We start from the raw sequence: 24704 nt of genomic DNA on the forward strand, positions 1-24704 counted from the left end.
TTAAAGTAAGAAACGTATAAGCACATGAGGGAAGAGGGCCCTACTCGTGAGAGCTTACATTCTAAGGGGAGGGGTAGACAGACAGGGGTGACACAGATGGGGTACATAGAGAGCGTGGAACAGAGGGTTAGATGGAGATTTGGCTAGGTTTGGTAAAGAAATGGGTCTTAAGAGCCCGTTTGAAGTTTTGTAGAGAGGTGGAGAGTCTGAGGGGGAGAGGTAAAGAATTCCAGAGAAAGGGAGCAGCACGTGAAAAATCTTGGAGATAGGAGTGGGAGGAAGTAATCAGAAGACAGGAGAGTCGGCGTGCATTAGCAGAGCGAAGAGGACGGGTGGGAGAGTAAAGGGAGATAAGGTCAGAGATGTAGATGGGAGAGGAGTGGGTGAGAGCTTTGTAAGTGAGTGTGAGAAGTTTGAATTGGATTCTGAAAGGGAAGGGAAGCCAGTGGAGGGCCTGTAGGAGAGGGGAGGTAGACGTAGTGCGTTTGGTGAGGAAGATGAGCCGGGCAGCAGCATTGAGGATAGATTGGAGTGGAGAGAGGTAATTGTCAGGGAGGCCAGTTAGGAGGAGATTACAGTAGTCCAGTCTGGAAATAATCAGTGAGTGAATAATGATCTTCGTGGCATCCTGGGTGAGAAAAGGTCTGATTCTGGAAATGTTTTTGAGATGAAAATGACAGGTTTGTGAGAGGTGCTGAATGTGTGGTTTGAAGGAGAGGGAGGAGTCAAGGATTACGCCAAGACAGCGTACTTGGGGGCTAGGGGAGATAGTCGTGCCATCAATGGATAATGAGATTGTGGGAGGTGAGGCTGTGCGGGAGGGTGGGAAGATGATCAGCTCAGTCTTAGACATGTTGAGTTTAAGAAAGCGCTGAGACATCCAGGAAGAGATAGCAGAAAGACAGTTTGAGGTACGAGTGAGGAGAGCCGTGGAGAGATCAGGGGAGGAGAGGTAGATTTGAGTGTCATCAGCATAGAGGTGGTATTGGAAGTTAAAAGAACTAATGAGTTCACCTATAGAGGACGTATAGAGAGAGAAAAGGAGAGGACCAAGAACAGAGACTTGGGGGACACCAACAGTTAGTGGAAGTGGGGGGGAGGTAGCATCATGAGAGGAGACAGAGAAGGAACGATCAGAGAGGTAGGAGGACAGCCAGGAGAGGGCAGTATCACGCAGACCAAGAGAGTGAAGGATTTGCAGAAGGAGAGGGTGGTCCACAGTGTCAAAAGCAGCAGAGAGGTCAAGAAGAATAAGCAGAGAGTAGTGGCCCATAGATTTGGCTGCATGGAGGTCATTGCAGACTTTTGTGAGGGCAGTTTCAGTGGAGTGGAGAGAACGGAAACCAGACTGGAATGGGTCAAGCAGTGAGTGAGAGGCAAGAAAGGCAGAGAGGCGATTATAGACAATACGCTCAAGAAGTTTGGAGGCAAAGGGGAGGAGAGAGATGGGTCGATAGTTGGAGAGAGTGTTAGGATCAAGGGTAGGTTTTTTGAGAATAGGGGAGACAAGAGCATGCTTGAAGGCAGAGGGGACAGTGCCTGATGAAAGGGAGAGATTGAGAAGGTGGGCAAGATGGGAACAGGCAGAAGGAGAGAGGTAGCGGAGGAGGTGGGAGGGGATAGGGTCGAGCGGGGAGGTTGTGGGGGGGGGGGGGGGGAGGAACGGATGAGGGCCATGACTTCCTCGCCAGATACATGGGAGAAAGATGTCAGAGCTGGTAAGAGGGAAGGGGAGGGGTGGCAAGGGATGCGTGGTGGCTGGTTGCTGGTCTGCGATATCCCGACGTATGGAGTCAATCTTGGATGTGAAATAAGTGGCAAAGTCAAGAGCAGACAATGAGGAAGGGAGAGGAGGTGGTGGTGGGCAGAGGAGGGAGTTAACAGTGGCAAAGAGGCGCCGGAGGTTGGAAGACTGGGTAGAAATGAGGATTTTGAAGTATGATTGTTTAGCAAGGGAAAGGGCAGTACTGAAGGATGAGAGCATGAATTTGAAATGGAGGAAGTCTGCTTTAGAGCGTGATTTCCTCCACTGTCGCTCGGCAGTACGTGAGCATTTTTGTAGATATCTGGTGCATTTGGTGTGCCAGGGTTGAGGTGTTGATCTGCGAGGGTGAATAGTGGTTGGCGGAGCAACAGAGTCAAGGGCAGAAGTAAGAGATGCATTGTATAGGGATGTGGCTTGTTCAGGGCATGTGAGAGAGAGAAGAGGAGAGAAAAGGGAGTCAAACAGGGAGGATAGGGATGAGGTGTCAATAGCCTCAATGTTACGCTTCGTGATGGTAGCCTTAGGAGGGAGAGATGGGGAAGCAGAGATAGATAAGTTGAAAGAGAGCAAGTGGTGGTCAGAGAGGGGAAAAGGGGAATTGGAGAAATCAGAAATATCACAGCGGTGAGTGAAAACCAGATCCAGTGAGCTCCCGTTCACATGGGAGGGTGAGGTGGTCCACTGGGAGAGACCAAGTGAAGAGGTGAGGTTAAGGAGTTTAGAGGCAGGTGATTTTGTGGGGTTATCGATAGGGATGTTGAAATCACCTAGAATAATGGAGGGAATGTCAGAAGAGAGGAAGTGAGGTAGCCAGGAAGCAAAGTTGTCGAGGAATTTGGAGGAACTGCCAGGTGGACGGTAAATTACAGCAACTCGAAGATTAGTAGGTTGGTAGAGGCGTATTGCATGGACCTTAAATGTAGAGAATGTAAGAGAAGGTTCTGGAGGTATAAGTTGGTATGTGTAGCTTGAGGGTAAAAGGATCCCAACACCACCCCCATGGCGACCCCCGGGTCGGGTGTGTGTGAGAATGTGAGGCCCCCAGCAGAGAGAACAGCAGGAGAAGTGGTGTCATGAGGAGTAATCCAGGTTTCTGTAATGGCCAGGAGGTGCAGGGAGTTGGAAATGAAAAGGTCATGAGTGGGGGCCAGTTTGTTGCAAATAGATCTGGCATTCCAGAGTGCACTGGATAGGGGGTATGAGTTTGTGGGAGAGATGTGAATGAGATTATCAGGATTGCTGTAGCGTTGAGGTAGGAGTAATTTGGAAGGAAAGGATAAAGAGGGTGTGATGATGGTGCTGGGGCCTTGGCTAGGAAGGGAGACTGCATGAGTGAGACAGGGAGGGAGTGCAGTTTGATACTGGTGGAGGAGAGGTGAGGAGACAGGCAGAGGAGGGAGAGAGCAGGGTTGAGTGGTGGGGTATAAATGGTGTGAAGGGGCAGAAGTGAATTGCAATGGGGAAACAGAAGAGGGGTAGGGAGGCACACAGAGGTGAGGAGAGAGGCTGAGATGTAGGAGACTGGGAGAGAGGGATAGAGGTGGTAACAGGGGACAGAATAAAGGATTAGAAAGGCAATGAGTAATGGGGGTTGCCAGCCTGGCCATAGTGTGGATGGGGTGAAAACTGGTAGTAAAATGAGAATAGGAGGAGGAGTGGTGGCTGTATGAGAGAGCAGTGAAGTTTGCAGAAAGAAATACGATTTGCAAGTATTTAAAATGATGTTAATATCTACAGATTACCAGTAAATCAAATATTTGTTGATGTTAGATGGAAAATTACACAGTGTTGGCAAACCACAAGTCAGTGTTACTTCATCAAATATGCTTCTCAATAAAACATTTGTTTTCCAGGTATTTGCAGGGTCAGAGTAAAAGTTGTATTGCAGGTGTTTTTGCAGAAAGTGAATGTATAGTTTCCTGGGTAAGTGAGGTTTGGAGAATAATAGGTGTGTACAAACATTTGTAGCTGCAGTCCAAGTATTGGTGGATTGTGATGATTTATTTGCTTTTGTTTGGAGTTTCCATGCAGTTTCCGTCCAGTTAAAGTCCAGTATAAGTCCCAGACGAAACCCTTAGAAATTTTCTCCCTTTGAAATCTTTCACCCAAAAATGATTCAGCTACGCTAATTCAGCTAAACTACACACTAATATAAAGCCCAAACATGTGTATGTAAGCACATTGATTGATTGGACCCTCCCCTAGCCCATCACCCTTTGGAGCAATAAAACTTAAACAAATGGTGTGTAGGGATGAAACCATTACACATACCCCAAATAACTACAAATAAAACTTGAATAAATCTGCTAATAATATTAATACACTAGACATACCTATAGCTAGGCATTCATGATATTCCTATATGATAATTAGCAGACTCAGTACAGCTTGCTGGGGATTGTTGTTCCACTACACATACCTATAGCTAGGCATTCATGATATTCCTATATGATAATTAGCAGACTCAGTACAGCTTGCTGGGGATTGTTGTTCCACTAGACATACCTATAGCTAGGCATTCATGATATTCCTATATGATAATTAGCAGACTCAGTACAGCTTGCTGGGGATTGTTGTTCCACTAGACATACCTATAGCTAGGCATTCATGATATTCCTATATGATAATTAGCAGACTCAGTACAGCTTGCTGGGGATTGTTGTTCCACTAGACATACCTATAGCTAGGCATTCATGATATTCCTATATGATAATTAGCAGACCAAGTACAGCTTGCTGGGGATTGTTGTTCCACTAGACATACCTATAGCTAGGCATTCATAATATTCCTATATGATAATTAGCAGACTCAGTACAGCTTACTGGGGATTGTTGTTCCACTAGACATACCTGGTAAGAGAACAATGAGATATGAGGTTACTTCATAGTCCATGCAAATTGATCACAAAGTAGTCCAGTATAAGTCCCAGACGAAACCCTTAGAAATTTTCTCCCTTTGAAATCTTTCTCCCAAAAATGATTCAGCTACGCTAATTCAGCTAAACTACACGCCGTATTGCAAAACGCAAGAACCTCTGATGAGATGGCCAAATCGGAATGTGTAAGTACGCATCCTTGAGATCTAGCGCAATCATGAATTCCTGTGGCTCTAAACCTGCAATTACTGACCGTAGAGATTCCATCTTGAATCTGTAGTAAGTGACGTACTGATTGAGACCCTTTAAGTTCAATATTGGCCTGACGGAGCCATCCGGCTTTGGTACCACAAACAGACTGGAATAATAACCCTGACCTTGTTGGTGTACAGGGACCGGAATCAAAACTGCTGAATCCAGCAGGGACTGAATGGAAATTTGCAGAACCGCCCTCTTGTCATCAGAGAGAGGCAGTCCTGTCTTGAAAAACCGCAGTGGCGGGAGACAGTCGAACTCTATTTTGTAACCTTTTAACACTAAATTGCGGATCCACCCATCTGTGAATGTCTAGAACCACGCCAAATGGAACGTCTGAAGGCGTGCTCCCACAATTGGAGATCCGAGATGGGCTGGGAGCCTGTCATGCCACTGGCTTGTCGGTGACCTTAGCATCCTGACGACTGGTGTTGGTTTGTTGGAAACCACGTCCTCGACCTCGTCTACCAGGCGTGGCTGTTCCTCTACCACGGCCTTGAAAGGGCTGAGGTCTAAAGGATTTGAACGCCGGGCCAGAATATTTCCGTCTAGGTACCGTTGGAGGCAATGGTAAGAAAACAGACTTTCCTCCCGTGGCCTCAGAAATCCATTTGTCCAATTCAGGACCAAACAACTTCTCGCCACCGTAAGGTAACACCTCTATACCTCTTTTGACCTCTGCCTCCGCTTGCCAAGAACGCAGCCAGAGTGCTCGTCGTGCTGTAACTAGAGACGATGAAATGCGAGAAGTGAGCTGACAGACGTCAGTAGAAGCTGTACATAGATACTCAGCAGCTTCACAGATTTGATCAGCGAGAAGTATAAGGTGATCGTCATGTAGGGCAGACTTGAGTTCTGTTATCCATACCATTAGCGCCTTAGTTACCCAAATGCCAACCAACCCAGGTCTAAGCAACACTCCTGCTGCTATATACATGGACTTTAGCATAGCTTCTATTTTACGGTCTGAAGGGTCTTTAAGCGTAGTAGCAGTTGGTACTGGTATGGTTAATTTCTTTGTAAGTTTTGACACAGACGAATCCAATGGCGGATTCTCCCATGTACATGTCACAGACTCTGGAAACGGGTAACTAGACTTAAATCTGCGAGGTATAGAAAACCGTTTATCCGAATTCTTTCGTGTTTCTACTAACATCTTATTAAGAGATTCCGAAACAGGAAAACACATTGGAGATCTCTGTCGTTTAGTAAAGACGACTTCATAATTTGTCAGAGGCTCCTCAGTTTCTGTAAACTTCAGAGACTGACGCACCGCTCTGATGAGATTATCAATGCCTGGGCTGTCAAAATCTTCACTATCTGACTGCTGGTCCACTTCGCCCTCCTCACCCTCATCTTGCGCAGTGAGGTCTGGCATAGAATTGTCAGAATGCAACATAGCAGAAACTGGTAAATCATAAGACAAATGAAATTTATGCCTTCTACCCCAAATGGACATGGACTTTTGGCAAGGCTGAGACCCCTCCGGTAGTTCTGGCGGTCTCACCCGAGACTCAGATCTTGCCGCTTCCCGCTCTTGTCGAGCGGCGGCCAATTCTGATTGCAATCCAGCATGACATCTGTTAGCATAGCCCATGGAGGTTCCGGCAATGAAACCGGCTTTGAAACCGGAGCGGAAATTTTATTCGTAGCTGAATTCACAAAACATACTGTACATGTGGTAGATCCATCAGGTAACACACTGTTACAGATATTGCAGTGAAACTGCTTTTTAGTTTTTGCTGGTGCCTTACTCATTATGCAGACAGACAATACAATACACAAAGACAGACAACTTGCACGACTCAGTAAAATAGTACTAAGGTGTGTGTAATATATATATCTGGCCGAAGTGCAGTGCACGTGGCCAGTACTATATGAAATCTGATCCCAAATTCCCACTAACACCCCTGCGCCATCCGGTGGAGTAGAGATGTAGGACAGGATCTTCCAAACTGAAAGAGAAACAGGATTGAACAGGAAGCATGGTTAAAATGGCCCCCATGCCATGCTTACACTAATAATCACAGGTCAGGTTATAACACACATTTAAAGTCTACAACCTGTAACCAACTGCATTAAAAAGCAACCCTGTTAATATAGGCTTAAAAGCCTATGTAATTATACCACAACCCATGCAGCCTTCTCCCCCCCTTTGCAGCCGCGCTGCTGTGAGAAGAATCGTCCCCCCCCTCCTTGAGCGGCTCTGGCGTCGGCGGCGGGCGGCAACTAGCAGGGAGCACTGGCGCGCACTAAACAACGTTCCCCACACAACGGGGCGGCAGCGTGAGCTGACCGCCCCGTCCCCAGCATACCTGAACTCCTGTGGTGAGGGGCTATGACGGGGCTTCTTCTGTAAGCTCCGTCCAGCTTCCTGCAGGATGATCTGCACTTGGCTGTGAGGGTGCTCTTTTAGTGAGGACCGACACGCCAGTAGCTGCTTGTAGCAGCTTTCACTATCCCGGACCCACGCCTTTTGGAAGGGGGGAAGGGATGTGAATAAAGTGTTGTAAAAATAAAAAATAAAATATTCAAAATAGGTGTGGGAGCTCCACAGAAGCCTTGTTGCTACTTCGAGCACAGAAAAAACACTAAGGTACTCTGGGATATGGAGGGGTGGAGCGTTCTAAATTTAAATATTCAGTGCCCTGTTCCTGCGGAAGCCGTCCATATCCCAAGAGTACTCCAGTGACCCCTAGTGGATGAAAAAGAAACAATATTTTCTCCAGTTTACTACATTAGAGGAATACACGTTCCTCTTCAGGTGTGATTGGGGACGAGATTCTACAGACAGCGCCTGCTCCCACTTTTGCTCAGGTGCACAAACTTAAGTGGAAAGATACTCCATATGGAGAGACACTTCAACTGTGTTGAACAGGCACATTTTTTACTTTTCCCTGGACCACTACAACTCCCTTGGTCACTAATTTAAGTACACCCAAACCTAAACTGTCCCTGGACCATTTATCATTTCACATTTGAAAAAAAGCAGAGTATTTAATTAAAGTGGAGTATCAGACTGGGAGAATGTGTGCTGGGAGCAGGGAGGAACAGCGACTTGAAGAAGGGGATGTGGGAGTGAGAGACACAGCAGATTGGGAGCAACACTGTACTCACAAGAAGTAGCCTCAGACACACGGTTATCACTGGCCAGTGCTCAAGCTACAATTCCACCATTTGTGGTGTATTACAAGGGAAAAACAAAAACTGAGCATCTTGGCTCTGCTGTTAGTTCAGACTGTCTGGAACACAACAAAGTGACAGTCTACTGTTTCTAGTGAAAACTCAAACTTCTTGAAGAAAAGATTAGAAAAATCACCAAAAAACCCTTTCTACTTCTGCGATGGGTCAGCCGCACAATTTAAGAACAAGTAAAACTTTGCTCTTATAAAGATGATTTTGGTACAGGATCAGAGTGGCATTTTTCTGTGACTGTCCATGGCAAAGGGCCTTGCGATGGTGTAGGTGACACAATGAAGCGGTTAGCATCACAAGCAATGCTGCGATTATCAGATTCTTATACAACTTTTTGACAGGGCAGAGGAAAACATTACATGAAAACAACAGCAATATTTCTGGATGATTGCTTCAAAAACACAGTAACAACTCCTCCCCTATTTAAAGCCCATCCAAACCTATCCTGTCCCTGGACCACTTGCAGCTGTTCAGGAAATGTAATAGGTTGGCCTATTCACCCATGGAAACATTAATTATACCAAATGTCATTACAATCTGAAACTGCTATTTTGCAACCTGTGTTGATTTGCTGTGGAATAACCCTCTGCTGAACTTTAACTGTACTAAAGGATAGCACCACCTGTATGATGCTATCCTCAGAAAAGTTACATATATCGGTTTAGTTGTTAGGATATCACTACAGTACTTTATAATACGGAGTTCAGGTTTTCCTTTCACTTCCCTTCTTGGTTTCCACCACTAGATGTCACACTATTCAGCTCTTATTTTCAGCTTGAGAAACTAAATCTTGATTTCTTGCGAATTTATCCAAAATGATTATGTTTAAGTTAATGTATCAAAAAATTCGACATATTAAAATAACTAATTCAAAGTATATTTCCTAGGATTACAAAAAGTAAACAAACTATGTTATGGAAGACAACTTTTCAAACTCCTTTGAGGTAGGGTCACGCTATTTTTTCAATGTTAAGCAAGGGTTTGGGCATCAAGCATTCACACAATGCACCAAGGACCTAATTCAGACCTGACCGTAGCCGTTTCACAGAGATGCTAGGGGATGCCCAGCACAGAGCTAGTCTGACCCACATGTCAGGCCCTACCTTCTCCCCCCCCCCCCCCCCCGCCCATCCCTGCATTTGTACAAATGTATCGCACGGCGGCGATGCTTTTGTACTTTAGGAGTAGCTCCCTGACAGCGCAGCTCCTGTGCGCTGGCAGAGAGCTACTCGTCGCTGTCCAGGTCGCATCGGCTGCGTGTGATGTCACGCAGCCGCCCTCCCCCTGTACGGGCCGGGCACGCCTGTGTTGCCCGGACCACGCCACTAAAACGGTGGCCAAATGCCGCCGGGCCGTCCCCTCCCTCCCAGCGACCGCAGGGCTGAGATGGCCATCGGCTGTCTGGCATGCGCTGGCACACTGTGGCGCCGGCACATGTGCAGTTCAGACCTGATCGGCTGCTGTGCAAAAACGCACAGCTGCGATCAGCTCTAAATTAGGCCCAAAGTAGCATGAGGCACAACGTCTATAGAGCAGACATGAGAGGCGACACCTTTATCTAATTTACAACCGGCCCCAGCACTGAAAGTGTAGGGACTTTCCCTAATCATCCTGGGGCAGAGGCTAAGAAAACAAAAGAGACTCCCAAGATATAGTGAAATGCTCCCCATGTTTTATCCTGTCCCTGTGTAATAGATATGGGGTTCACATAACCCTATGTCCATTACGCAGTAGCCCCTGTGCTCATCATCTTGAACTAGCTACCGTGATTGTGAGGCATTCTACCTTATGGGACTCCAGTAATCAGACTACTCAGCACTAGGTGGAAGTCTGTAAATAGAGGGGCAATCTATAAAACCTGTCCAGGATCCCTGTGTACTGGGATATGAGGTCTATCAGACTTATCTAGAACTGCACAAAATAAAACTTCCCATACTCTCATTTTAAAACTCTTGTTTTCTGTCTTTTTGGTTTTTACTTTAATCTTATTGATTCGAGTATTTTTCCTTCTGCAAACATGTGTGATCCAGAGAATGAATGTTACCCAAGTTCAGATAAAAAGTGATCCCCAAAAAGGGGATGTAGTTGGCATCCCGACAGACGAGATGCTGTTGGTCAGAAGAGCGGCGCCAGAATCCCAACACCTGTCAGAATGCTCACGCTGGAATCCCGACAGCCAGAATCCTGAATATAAGCATGCCGGGGAGGGTTAGGGTTATGCACTAGGGGGAGGGTTTGGGTTATGCACTAGGGGGTGGGTTTGGGTTATGACCGGGGGAGGGTTTTGGGTTATGCACTAGGGGGAGGGTTAGGGTTATGCACTAGGGGGAGGGTTTGGGTTATGCACTAGGGGGAGGGTTTGGGTTATGCACTAGGGGGAGGGTTAGGGTTATGACCGGGGGAGGGTTTAGGTTATGCACTAGGGGGAGGGTTAGGGTTATGCACTAGGGGGAGGGTTTGGGTTATGCACTAGGGGGAGGGTTTGGGTTGCACTAGGGGGAGGGTTAGGGTTATGCACTAGGGGGAGGGTTAGGGTTATGCACTAGGGGGAGGGTTAGGGTTATGCACTAGGGGGAGGGTTAGGGTTATGCACTAGGGGGAGGGTTTGGGTTATGCACTGGGGGAGGATTTGGGTTAGGCTGCGGGAAGGGAGGGTTAGTTTAGTTGCTTACACCTGTCGGGAATATGGCAGTCGGGATGCCGGGGTCAATAATCTGATCGTTGGCATCCTCACTGCCGGTATCCCGTACTCGGGTGTGGTTCGTTTTATCGACAGTGTCTAGGTCGACAATGTTTAGGTCGACCACTATAGGTCGACAGTCACTAGGTCGACATGGATGGAAGGTCGACATGTGCTAGGTCGACAGGTCTAAAGGTCGACATGAGGATTTTTTTTTTTTGGTGTCGTTTTCTTCGTAAAGTGACCGGGATCCCAAATTAGTGCACCGCGTCCCCTCGCATGGCTCGCCATGCTTCGGGCATGGTGCCTGCACTCCGCTACCGCTTCGCTCGGCACACTTTACCGTTCCAATCGTAGTCCACATGGATCGTTAAGTATGAAAAAAAATAAAATAATTTTTTTTGAAAAACTCATGTCGACCTTTAGACCTGTCGACCTAGCACATGTCGACCTAGAAACCCTGTCGACCTTCCATCCATGTCGACCTAGTGACTGTCGACCTATAGTGGTTGACCTAAACATTGTCGACCTAGACACTGTCGATCTTCAGACCGGATCCCCCCGTACCCAACCACCCAAAAAGTTAACATGTAGCTAATATACAGTTAATTTCTGTGCATTTACATATGGTTAACATATACAGCTATGTTAACTTTGGGCGTCTTGTGTAATCCTTATGTTGCATTCTCGTATCTAACAGCCAGTTGCAGAAGCTTAAAAACAAAAAAGATTACCTTATTTTTAACAGAGGATCTACTCTTAATATATGATGGAACAAGATATTTAGAAATTCCTCTGGATCTGTTAAAAAAAGCAAAAAGAACAAAATGACACAAACCATTCACTTCTTACACATGGTATGCCTACGGTTTTATATCTGATCTTTGTCGACTCTCCTAAATCATTACATTAGTAGATGGAGACGGCTTGCGTTTATTGGAGCTTGGATGCATTTGTCTGAACAAGTTGTGTGTGATGTCATCAGCCCAAACATGGTAATTCCATAAAAGGGCAATGAACCAATACAATAATGTATCATTTAAGAAATATCTGAAAAATACAAATTCATACACATCACACAAACAGGGCCACCACACCTCTACTAACAGTGTGAGATCTGTTTCACAAACTAACTCTTCAGTGACGATTCCCTGTGACTTTAGCACAATAAAGTTATAAATTTCAGCAATGTTATAAATTGGGTATATGTAGTTATGGTAGATTTACCGTCAATAACTCTATTTCTCCGAAGACTACAGTATCCACATGATAAAATTGGGATAGGGGGTAGCGTCAGCGGAATGGCACCAATCGATCAAAAGCTTTCAGCCTCCCAGAATGCAACGGGCCAGTCTCCTATATCTCCAGCTCCTGGCTCAGGCAATTCAGTTATGTTCCAAAGCTCAAGGCAAAAGCATCATAGAGAGCCCTAATCAGGCGAGAAGAACAAACATGCACACACTTCTGTACAAGAAGGAAGAGGTTAGTAGGTGAAGGGATTCTCAAATCAGATGTGTCAGGGTGGGATCCCTGTGGATACTGTGGACGTTGTAGAAATACGGTTATCGACGGTAAGTCTACCATAACTACATATTTCTCCTGCAGGGTCCACAGTTTATCCACAGGACACCATTGGGATATCCCACAGCAATATTAGTGGAGGGGACGCTCCTGATTGGACAGGAGAATCCTTCGCCCAAATGCATCGTCCTGAGAGGCAAAGGTATCAAAGGCATAATGTCTAATGAATGTGTTAATGGAAGACCATGTGGCTGCCTTACATATCTGTTCAGCTGAGGCACCACGTTGTGCTGCCCATGAAGGAACTACCTTACGAGTAGAATAAGCAGAGACGTTAGCTGGAATCGCGAGATCAGCTTGAGAATATGCTTCTGAAACAGTAATCCGAAACCACCTTGCCAGTGTCTGCTTGTCAGCAGGCCATCCTCTCTTGTGAAATCCGTAGAGAAAGAAAAGAGTATCTGTCTTTCTGATGGCACTGGTACGATCCACGTAGATCCTTAAAGCATGGACTACATCCAATGATGCATCTCCCAAAGAAAGGTCCAGCCCTTGGAAAGCCGGAACTACAATTTCTTCGTTAAGGTGAAACTTGGAGACCACCGTAGGAAGATATCCAGATTTGGTTCTGAGAACTGCTCTATCTGGATGAAAAATTAGAAAAGGAGGGCTACATAATAACGCCCCTAAATCTGAGACTCTTCTAGCTGAAGCAATAGTCAAAGACAGCCGATCCAGGTGCTTTTAATAACAAGGAATTACAATAATGTATACATACATGTGTACACAAGGAGCGCTAAATATTCATAATTATCTAATTTATTTAGACAATAAAAAATAGAATGAAAATGCACAATTTAATAATAAGATATATCAATTAAAAAATTAAAAACCATATCAAATGGACATCTCTCGTGGAAATAAACAACTCAGTTGCTGGTGTTAAAGGGTCCAGATTAGGCTATTTAGCCAATAATTACTGAGCAAGTCCAGAATCCTAGTGTATCATTAGTGTCACCAGCAAGTAACTTTTAACTGTTAAAAGATGTACTGTAGCAGTCCAATGCCACTTAAATTTAAGCTCACCGCTGTTGTAAGTGTTTCCAAACTCCCATCTATTGCTGTTCAGCGGTGTCCCCGTCTCCCCTGCAGGCTTACCAGTGTGCGCTGATGAACCGTAGCCGCACAGCCGAACGTCTCCGGCAGTGATGTGGAGCCTGATTATCAGACTGGGGGAGAGAGCTGGATGCAGGCAAAACGGAGCAAAGTGGTGACGGATAGATATAAGTTGATTTCCACAGAGAAATTGTAGGTTCCTTGACGCGTTTCTCCGCTATAGGTAGAGTAGCGGTTTCATCAGAAGGTATACTCAATGTCCACTTTGGAAGATATTTATACAGTGGCCATCCAATCAAAAGGCATTGTCCATTAAATAACAGGTGTAGAATAAATAGGTAATTACTTTGGTGCCTTATCCAGGATTTTGAAACACAATCAGTGTAAATAGAAATAAAACAACCTTTTTTATCATCAATCAAAAAGTCTCCTTATAAGGAGCTCCATTAAATTAAAAAAGAAAGAATGTTTAAGATATTAAGAGCATAAAAATATATATTAATATTCTATATATGGCAGCGATCCGGAACATTGCGCAATAGACTTCAAAGGCAACCTAATATGATCATTTTGATCCAAGAGCTCTGATAGTCTGGTGGGCTAATGCTGGAGAGCACCAATCTAGACAGATCAACCTCATAGGTTTGATTCCCGTGACATTTTCTTAAAAACAAATGTGGGTAATTAATTTATTTTATTTTTTTGGTTTTCTAATCTTATTATTTTGTTAACCCAAAAATTACTTCCGAGGAAAAAGAAAATATGAAAAGACTTTCTAATTGGCTACATTATTTATACCAGTTTGTGTTGTGAAGCAGACATAGCATAACTTAACATTGCACAATATAACCCAAGCATTCCAATAGCTTAATGGGCTAATTCAAGAGAGCACCAAAGTAGATGACTCAACCCTACAGGTTCGATTCACATATATACATTTTTCCAAAAACCGATACATACAAAATTGATATTTTGTTAATACCACATATTACATAGGATATAAGGAAAAATGAAAACAGGAAATTATGGGAGGAACCTCTAGTTAGATTTATTACACCATTCTAGGTTTTGATGCAGACATATCTTAAATTACATATATAGAGATATAATGAGGTAAATAGGTTTCCCAGATTATCGGGAGCTTAAAATTACCCACATTTGTTTTTAAGAAAATGTCACGGATCGATGCCATATATCGAATATTAATATATATTTTTATGCTCTTAATATCTTAAACATTCTTTCTTTTTTAATTTAATGGAGCTCCTTATAAGGAGACTTTTTGATTGATGATAAAAAAAGGTTGTTTTATTTCTATTTACACTGATTGTGTTTCAAAATCCTGGATAAAGCACCAAAGTAATTACCTGTTTATTCTACACCTGTTATTTAATGGACAATGCCTTTTGATTGGATGGCCACTGTATAAATATCTTCCAAAGTGGACATTGAGTATACCTTCTGATGAAACCGCTACTCTACCTATAGCGGAGAAACGCGTCAAGGAACCTACAATTTCTCTGTGGAAATCAACTTATATCTATCCGTCACCACTTTGCTCCGTGCTGCCTGCATCCAGCTCTCTCCCCCAGTCTGCAAATCAGGCTCCACATCACTGCCGGAGACGTCCGGCTGTGCGGCCACGGTTCATCAGCGCACACTGGTAAGCCTGCAGGGGAGACGGGGACACCGCTGAACAGCAATAGATGGGAGTTTGGAAACACTTCCAACAGCGGTGAGCTTAAATTTAAGTGGCATTGGACTGCTACAGTACATCTTTTAACAGTTAAAAGCTACTTGCTGGTGATACGAACGATACACTAGGATTCTGGACTTGCTCAGTAATTATTGGCTAAATAGCCTAATCTGGGCCCTTTAACACCAGCAACTGAGTTGTTTATTTCTACGAGAGATGTCCATTTGATATGGTTTTTAATTTTTTAATTGATATATCTTATTATTATTAAATTGTGCATTGTCATTCTATTTTTTATTGTCTAAATAAATTAGATAATTGTGAATATTTAGCGCTCCCTGTGTACACATGTATGTATACATTATTGTAATTTCTTGTTCGGTTTGAATAATTGCAGATTATTCATTGGGAGCAGCATTGTAGATCTTCCTTATCCAGGTTATTTAAAGTTGGTAAGAAGTACGCCTGATTGCCTCTTTCTAAGTAAAATTAGTGTGAGTTTTATAATCTTAATAACAAGGACCCTGGGACAGTAGATCTGGACGTTGAAGGAGTAGAAACGTATCCACTGACAGCCTCTGCAGATCTGTATACCAATGTCTACTGGACCAAGCCTGAGCTATTAATATCACGGCGCCCTTTCCCTGTTTGACTTTTCGCATCACCCTGGGCAACAGGGCAATTGGTGGAAACACATAGGCCAGAGAAAAGTCCCATCTCATTGACAGAGTATACATGAAGGTCGCTTTGGGATCCTACCCGTATGCGGGAACATTGTAGTTCCGACGAGAAGCCATGAGGTCTATCTCCGGCAGCCCCCACTTGTTTACCAAAATCTGGAAAACCTCTGGCTGTAAAGCCCATTCGTTTGCATGAATGGCGTGTCGACTGAGAAAATCCGCTTTCCAGTTTAGAACTCCTTGGAACGAACACTGCGGACAAGGCCCGATGATTAAGTTCTGCCCACCTTAACGTGCGGCTTACCTCCTTCATTGCCTTTTGGCTGCGAGTTCCTCCCTGATGACTGAGGTTCTGTACGCTACTGCCGTTGCATTGTCCGAGCGAATCTGCACCGGTTTTCCTTGAAGTACTGTATGTCCTTTGCCTGAGTGAGTGCCATATATATGACCCGAAGTTCCAATATATTTATTGGCAGGCAACTTTCTTCACTGGACCACTGCCCTTGGAAGTAACACCTTTCTGAAACTGCTCCCCAGCCCTGAAGACTGGCGTCTGTTGTCAGAATCTTCCACTGAGATCCAAAAGGGTCGCCCTTTGTCCAGATGGGATGTCTGTAACTACCAGGCTAACAACCTCCGTACTTCCAGAGGAAGAACCATAGTCTGAGTTTTTATTGTTCGAAGTAGAATATTCCATCTGAAAGAAATCAGACGTTGAAGGGGCCTTGAGTGGAATTGAGCATATTCCACCATGTCGAACGTTGACACCATAGATCCCATCACTCACATTGCTGCATGAATGGATACTCTTCGACTGTGTAGTAGCTCCTGAATCCTTGTCTGTATTGTGGATATTTTGTTCAGAGGTATAAAAACTCTCTGAAGCTTGGAATACAATACAGCCCCCAGGTGCGTCATGCTTTGGGACGGAACCAAGGATGACTTTGCCCAATTAATGAGCCAGCCGTGGCTTTGTTAACAGGCTATTGTCAATTGCAGATGGCCCTGGAGAGTTTCCTGGGAATGAGCAAGGATTAACAGGTCGTCCAGGTACGGGAAAATTCTTATCCCCTGATGACGGAGATAAGCCGCCATCTCCAACATAATTTTGGTGAACATTCTTGGAGCTGTAGCCAGTCCAAATGATAGGGCCTGAAACTGAAAATGTTGCCGGAGGATAGCAAACCTGATATAGCACCGATGGGACGGTGCTATAGGTACATACAGGTAAGCATCCTGGATATCTAGGGATACCATAAAATCCCCCAGCTCCATGGCCAAGATAATGGAACATAAAGTCTCCATATGAAAACGAGGCACCCATATGTATTTGTTCAGAGCTATGAGATTGAGAATGGGCCGGTATGATCCATTAGATTTCAGTACTAGAAACAGATTGGAATAGAAATCTTGTCCCTGCTGAACAGGAGGTACCGGTACTATCACCACTGATTGTAGCAACTTCTGAACTGCCTCCTGTAAAGCTCTGGCCTTTGTTTCCACAGAAGACGGGCTGGTACAAAAAAATCTTTGCGGTGGGTGTTTCTTAAAGGCAAACGCATAACCATGAGACACCGCTACTTGCACCCAGGCATCTGTGGTGGACTGCTGCCAGGTCTGTGCAAATAAAAGAAGTCGGCCTCCCACCCTGGGGTCCCCCAGGTGGAGGCCCGTGACATCAGGCTGATGGCTTATCTTCTGGTTCGGAAGCAGGCCTTCAGGTAGCCCAATGCTTTTTAGTCTTTCCAGACTTATCTGATTGGGACTGTTTGCCGTAACCCTTTCCTTTCACTTTTCCTTGGGTCCAAAAGGACCGAAAAGCTGGAAAATTAGGTTTAGACTTGTAAGTAGAAGGAAACTTCACTTTCTTAGAGTCTGCTTCTGACTCCAGAATATTGTTTAACTCTTTACCAAAAATAATATCTCCAGCAAAAGGCAAAGACTCTAGTACCTTTTTGGACTCTGAGCCAGCCGTCCATGTACGTAGCTAGACTGCTCTACGTGCTGCTACTGCTGAGGCTGATGCCTGAGAAGCTACTATATCCATATCCAAGACTGCTTCTTCTATAAAGACAGCTGCTTGTTTAATATGTGCAATATGGGACTTTTGTTCTCTAGAAAACAATGGAAGGTCGTCTTCCAATGCATCAGCCCAGGCCGCCACTGCTTTCGCCGTCTAGGCTGAAGCCATCGCCGGCCTAACAACTGCTCCTGATAAGGAAAAAAGAATTTTTAGAAAACCATCTATCTTTCTATCCGTTACATCATTTAATGATGTTGAAGGCAGAGGTAATGTAGATTTACGCACCAACTGAATGACATGCATATCTACCTTGGGAGCAACCTCCCTTTTCAAACAATCCCCAGCCGGAAGAGGATAATGAGAATTAAATTTTTTCGGAATTCTGAACTTTTTACTGGTTGTAACCCAAGCCTCTTGCATAATTTCCGTCAGCTGTTCTGACTGTTTTGGGACGTTTAAACACAGGTGCCTTGGATTTGAACACAGGCTCTGCTTGTCTCCTTTAAGGATAGAATGGCTTTCATAGCATTAATTAGTTCAGGTACATCTACTGAGCTGGGACCTTCATCCTCGTCTCTGTATGCAGATTCAGAATACGAGGAACCATCTTCATCCTCTGAAGTGTCCCCTTCTGAAAAATGTGTAGACTGTGAAGATGTTGTTTCATGTCTGTGTGATTTACTTTCCACAGGTCTTTCAGCCTGCTGTTGTTGAAAGGCTGCAAATTCCTGGACTGGATGTGATAAGACCCAGGGGCAATGTTGCATGTAAGGGTTTACTGGGTAACCTAACCCTGGTATGGGAGCTGGCATTATCTGCTCAGCTATACTGGATGTTTGTGCAAATAAAGCCCATGGGGGTTCTGACTGAACCTTTGCCTGACTTGGATTATTAAGGAGGCTTTGGTGAAAGCTATAACAATTCGCACTTAATCCATTTTGTACCAGTTCTTTCAAGGTTAACCATGCTTTGCATGACAAACATGATATCAATGTTGATGCTGCTGTGGAGAGGGTATCCTCCTCACCCGTGCCTTTTTTAGACATGGTAAACAAATCACACATCTGTATAGTGTTAACTACACAGTTTGTGACCATATTCACTTTAAGCTTGCTAAAGTGATATACAATCCGATCCCTCCCTGCCTTGCACCAGCATTTAGGATTGGTATATACAAAGACAGCAGAACTGATGGAAATATAGTATAGAAAAAAGTCAGCAGGCGCACTAGCAATCAGTCACAGGTTATACATTACTATAATAATCAATATGAGCATATATTCAACTACAGATACATTTCAGGTATGTAAGAAAAACAGATTACGGCATTACCTTATATAGGAATTTTAACGTATTCAGTCGCACAGCAAAAGAAACAGCAGTAACAGCTTATCAGACTCATATGCATCAGACACTTATCCAACTACTCGTACCCCAATGATAGGTAGAGACTTTGGTGGTCATTCCGAGTTGATCGCACATAGCAACTTTTTGCTGCTCGTGCGATCAACTTGACGCCGCCTATGGGGAAGTGTATTTTAGCATAGCAGGGCTGCAATCGCTTGTGCAGCCCTGCTATGCTAAAAACGTTTGGTGCAGAACAAGACCAGCCCTGCACCTACTTACCCAGTGCGACGGATCCAGCGATGAAGGTCCTGGCTGTGACGTCAGACATCCGCCCTCTAAGTGCCTGGACACGCCTGCGTTCGCCTTACCACGCCCGGTAAACGGTGAGTGGACGCCCCGATCCTCCTTCCCGCTGTCAATTTTTTTGTGATCGGGCCTGCGATCGCTTTCTTCAGTCCTGGCGTTATTGCCCGGCGACTGCCGTCGCAGGGCAACGACGTGCGTGTGCAATGCCGTCCAGCCGCAGTTCCGACCCATTCGCACCACAGCGAAGAACCGCTGCGTGCGAATGGGTCGGAATGACCCCCTTAGTGCTGTATCACCTGCCTCAAGAGAGCGGTATACAGGGAGACTTAACCCCGCTTCAAGGATCGATCAATACGTTATCCAACACTGAGTGGATCCAGACGCAAATAGCGAACACAGACGCCCAAGTGAACACATATGTTATCAGAGAACACAGACGCCCAATTGAACACAAGCGCACCAGTGACACAGCTGCCTATGCTGTAACTGGTTCAGTTAAATATCTAGTGTCTCAGACGGAAGTGGAAAATCAGTTCATGGTGGGAAACTCAGAGGAAACTGGTCATGAACCGGGGAGAGGGGCAAACAGAGGAGCGTCTTTCTCCCCACTGCTGACATCAACCCCAGGGATCACGGCCTCACACTAACCCCTGGAGCCTATGATCCCTGAGGCCTAGCGCTGGTGCACCTGAGGTGGCAGCCGCGTCAGCAACTGTTCGGTAGTCTCCATCCCGAAAACAGTGCAGCTGTGTCTCACGTCTTCCCCGCTAAGTGGAACTGACGCATTACATTTCCCCCAACGTCAGCTGAACTTGCAAGTACATCCACACAGAAGCCCGCCGAAACAGCACTGTACATGTGGGTAAGCGCGGTCACGACCCGGCGGAGAGTTGTTGGAGCGAATCTTTCTAATGTGCGTATACAATGCTTTTTGGAAAGATCACTCAAAAAGAATAAGACTATAAAAATTAAATAATAAAAAGCTTATGGCTGCAACAAACCAGCAGCCCTATGACCATGGTCCGGCTCCTGCCGCACCAAACAAAAAACTGACTTGCCTGAGCCAGAAGACGGGGATATAGGAGACTGGCCTGTTGCATTCTGGAATTCCGAAAACTTTTGATCGATTCGTGCCATTCCGCTGATGCTACCTCATATCCCAATGTTATCCTGTGGATAAACTGTGGACCCTGCAGAAGAAACATAGTTACACAATCCCATCACTGAGGTGACAATCTATTAAATACAAGAAAATGTAAATAGACCAACTGATCAATAATCCAGTTGAATTAAATGGAATTTTTCATCCACAATGATCAGACTGACACTGACTGAATTGTGTATCGAAAATCAGATAGTTAGGGACAGATTCAATTGTTATTTGATTACCCACCACTAGATGGCGGCCAATGGCAGCAATTAAACTATTCTGCCATTCGGGCGCCATCACAGCAGTCGCCGACATTTCTGCTTGCAGCCTTCTGAGACTCTTAACCACTTAACTGGCAGGGTCAGGTCACATGCGACCGTGCCGCCCCACTGTGTTCCCCAGTTTTTGACGAGGAGATCCGTTCTGCAGATTGCATAACATAATATTTAAATATTTTTAAAAATAGGATTTTAGTTACCTAGCGGTAAATACTTTTCTGGTAGTCCATAAGGGATATTGGGGGACTCTAGTACGATAGGGTATAGACAGGGTCTAAAGGAGCCAGTGCACTTTGAATTTCTTCAACTGGGTGTGCTGGATCCTCCCCTCTATGCCCTCTCCCACAGGCAGTTATAGGTAAAAATGTGCCCGGTGGAGAAAGGACATATATGAGAGAAGGAACATAACAGAAAAGGTGGTGAGATTTAGACACCAGCACACCACTAATATACAACAAATCAGCAATGGCTGGCAACAAAACAGCAACAGCTGAAGAGGTAACTATAAAAAGAGAACCTGCAGAAAAGTCACCGCACTGAGGCGGACGCCCAATATCACTTATGGACTACGAGAAAAGGATTTATCGGTAGGTATTTAAAATCCTATTTTCTCTAGTATCCATAAGGGATATTGGGGGAATCTAGTACGAAGGGGACGTCCCAAAGCTTCCAGAACGGGCGGGAACGTGCAGAGACTGCTGCAGCACCACCTGCCCAAACTGGGTATCCTCTTTGGCCAGGGTATCAAATTAGTAGAACTTCACAAAATTGTTCTTCCCCGACCAGGTAGCAGCTCAGCAAAGTTGCAAGGCCAAGACTCCACGGGCAGCCACCCAGGAAGAGCCCACTGAACTAGTAGAGTGGGCCTTTAGAAACTGAGGAACAGGTAAGGCTGCTGACACATACAGTAGGCCTGTTGGACAGTAAGCCTAATCCAACAAGCAATGGTCTGCTTTGAAGCAGGGCAACCCTTCTTCTGCTCATCAAAGAGCACGAACAAGGAATCAGTCTTTCTGACCCCAGCTTTACGCTTGACATATATCTTCAAGGCACGCACAGCATCCAATGCCTCTGGTGGAGCAGAAGCGTCTGAACTGGACGGAACCACAATAGGTTGATTGAGATGAAATGCTCCGCTCTGTCCTCGTAAAAGATTTAGTACGGACTTTTACACGATAAGGCCCCCAATTCTGAAACACGACTAGCAGAAGCCAAGCCCAGTATATCACCATCTTCCATGTGAGGTACTTGTCTTCTACCGTCATCAGCGGTTCAAACTAGGAGGACTGTAGAGATTTCAACACTATCCAAATCCCAGGGTGCCATAGGCGGCACAAAGGGAGGTTGTATGTGGAGTACCCCTTGCAAGAAGGTCTGAACTTCTGGCAACACTGCCAATTTCTTCTGAAAGAAATGGAGAGAGCTGAAATCTGGTCCTTAATGGAACCCAGACGTAAGCCCGAATCCACACCAGCCTGCACGAAACGTAGGAAATGTCCCAAGTGAAATACTCCAGGCGGATACGTGCGTTCCTTACACCAAGAAACATATCTTCTCCAGATATGATAATGTTTTGACGTCACAGGTTTCCTGGCCTGAACCATGGTTGCAATAACCTTCTTGGACAGGCCCTTACGAGCTAGGATACTCCGCTCAACCTCCCTTCCGTCAAACAAAGTCGCCATAAGTCCGGGTAGACGAACGGTCCTTGTTGAAGATCTCATCTGAGTGGTAGAGGCCAAGGGTCTTCGACGGCCAGGTCCAGAAGATCCGCGTACCACGCTCTCTGAGGCCAATTTGGGACAATTAGAATTGCCTGGACACCTTGATTCCTGATTCGCTTGAGCACTCTTGGGAGCAATGGGATCGAAGGAAACAGGTAGACCAGCCAGTGCGTCCACTGCCCTCGCCTGAGGGTCCCTGGTCCGGGAGCAATAACAGGGAAGTTTCTTGTTGAGATGAGAAGCCATCATGTCTATTTGTGGGCAACCACACCGGTCGACGATCTGCTGGAACACCAGATGGTGGTGCGCCCACTCCCCCGGGTGGAGATCGTGACGACTCAGGAAGTCCGCCTCCCAGTTGTCCACACCCGGAATGAAGATTGCTGACATGGCTCTTGCATTTCTTTCCGCCCAGAGGAGTATCTTTGACATCTCTCGCATGCAGGCTTTGCTTTTTGTCCCTCCTTGTCGATTGATATAAGCCACCGCCGTGGCGTTGTCAGACTGTACTTTGATCGCATGATCCCTGAGTAGAGGAGAGGCTTGAAGTAGAGCATAATAGATCGCCCGAAGTTCCATAAATGTTGATTGGAAGGAGGCTTTTGTGGGCTGACCACCTGCCCTGGAACTGCGCCTCTTGGGTGACAGCTCCCCATCCTCTCAGACTCACATCTCGAAACTCCGGCCCCCCAGGAGATTGGAGGACTGTAGCCACCACATGAGGGAAATCCTGGCCCGAGGTGACAGCCGAATCATCCTGTGCATCTGGAGATGTGATCCCGACCACTTGCTCAGGAGATCCAACTGAAACTTTCTGGCATGGAACCTCCCATACTGGATTGCCTCGTATAAGGCAACAATCTTTCCCAACAATCTTATGCAAAGATGGATGGACACTCGAGTAGGCCAGAGGACCATGCAGACCATCTCCTGAAGTGTTTTCGCCTTGTCAGGTAGAAACACCTTCTGGGCCACAATATCTAGCAACATCCCCAGGAATAGGAGCCTCTGAGTTGGCTCCAGGTGTGACTTCTGCAAGTTGAGGATCCACCCATGGTTCGAAAGAAGATGGCTGGTGCGGTCGATATGGAGCAACAAAAGCTCCCTGATAGTGCCTGTCACAAGCCAGAGGCGGCGTTCGCCGCGCTTACCCCTGCGTGTCTGCTGGTCTGTGTTGCGGCCTCCGCCTTCGGTGGGCCACAGGCTCCGGCATCTGGCTGGCGCGGCTCCCGGCGGTTCTCCAGGGCATGGGCGCCGCCATGACACCCGGCATCACGTGGACGGGAGGCAGGTGACGTCATCAGACTGCTCCGCCAATCCAGCGGTGGCGGGAGATTCAAAGTCAGACGCCGGACAGAGCCTCAGCGCCTGAGTATCGTCTTTCCCTGACGTGGATGCCAGCGCTCTAGTTCCCGGCAAGGATCTCTGAAGTTGTACTCCAGTGTCTCCGGCATTTCCAGGTGCCAGCTCGCTGCACTGGTTCCAGTGTATTCAGCGGCCGGTGTATCTCTCTGCGATCCAGTCTCCAGTGCTCCTAGGAATCAGTGTGGGCTGCGGGCCCTAAATCACCGTTCTCAAGTTCTACGAATCACCAGCGTCTTAAACCACTGCACTTAAGTTCTACAAATCATCAGCGTCTAAGTCACCGTTCTCAAGTTCTACAAATCCACAGCGTCTAAAACCACTACACATAAGTTCTACAAATCACCAGTGTCTTAATCTCCGCTCACAAGTTCCTTTAACCATTTGTGTCTCTAACCACCATTTACAAGTTCTTCAAGTTATCAGTGACTCTTAAACATCACCCACAGTTCCTTCAGTCACCAACATTTCTAATATTGCTCACAAAACCCTCCAATGGGTCTGGATATTCCCTCACAAGTTTCTTTATGATATATGACTTTAAGTTGTTCTTTTCCTGCAAGCTCTTCACTATTTCACTAAACCTTACTGTCAGCGTCCTGTATGTGGTTCCTCTTCCCAACCATCGGAAGAATCCCCGAGTCCACAACACCCTTAGTCTAGGCCAGTGACAGTGCCTTTATCAGAAAATCATCCAGATACGGGACCACATTGACCCCCCGCCATCACCT

The 24704-nt window shown here is 45.8% G+C and overlaps 1 protein-coding gene across 7 annotated transcripts in view; it reads right to left on the reverse strand.

Annotated features, from left to right (window-relative positions):
- CYLD (CYLD lysine 63 deubiquitinase) overlaps positions 1-24704 on the reverse strand; it is a 328802-nt gene that overhangs the window by 43131 nt on the left and 260967 nt on the right. For all 7 annotated transcript variants that reach the window (XM_063945313.1, XM_063945314.1, XM_063945318.1 and 4 more), the window contains one exon: positions 11505-11571. In XM_063945313.1, coding sequence (XP_063801383.1) covers positions 11505-11571 — 67 coding nt within the window. The remainder of the gene's footprint in view (positions 1-11504; positions 11572-24704) is intronic.

The sequence above is a fragment of the Pseudophryne corroboree genome, chromosome 11, assembly GCF_028390025.1.
Source record: "Pseudophryne corroboree isolate aPseCor3 chromosome 11, aPseCor3.hap2, whole genome shotgun sequence".
Classification (NCBI taxonomy): domain Eukaryota; kingdom Metazoa; phylum Chordata; class Amphibia; order Anura; family Myobatrachidae; genus Pseudophryne; species Pseudophryne corroboree.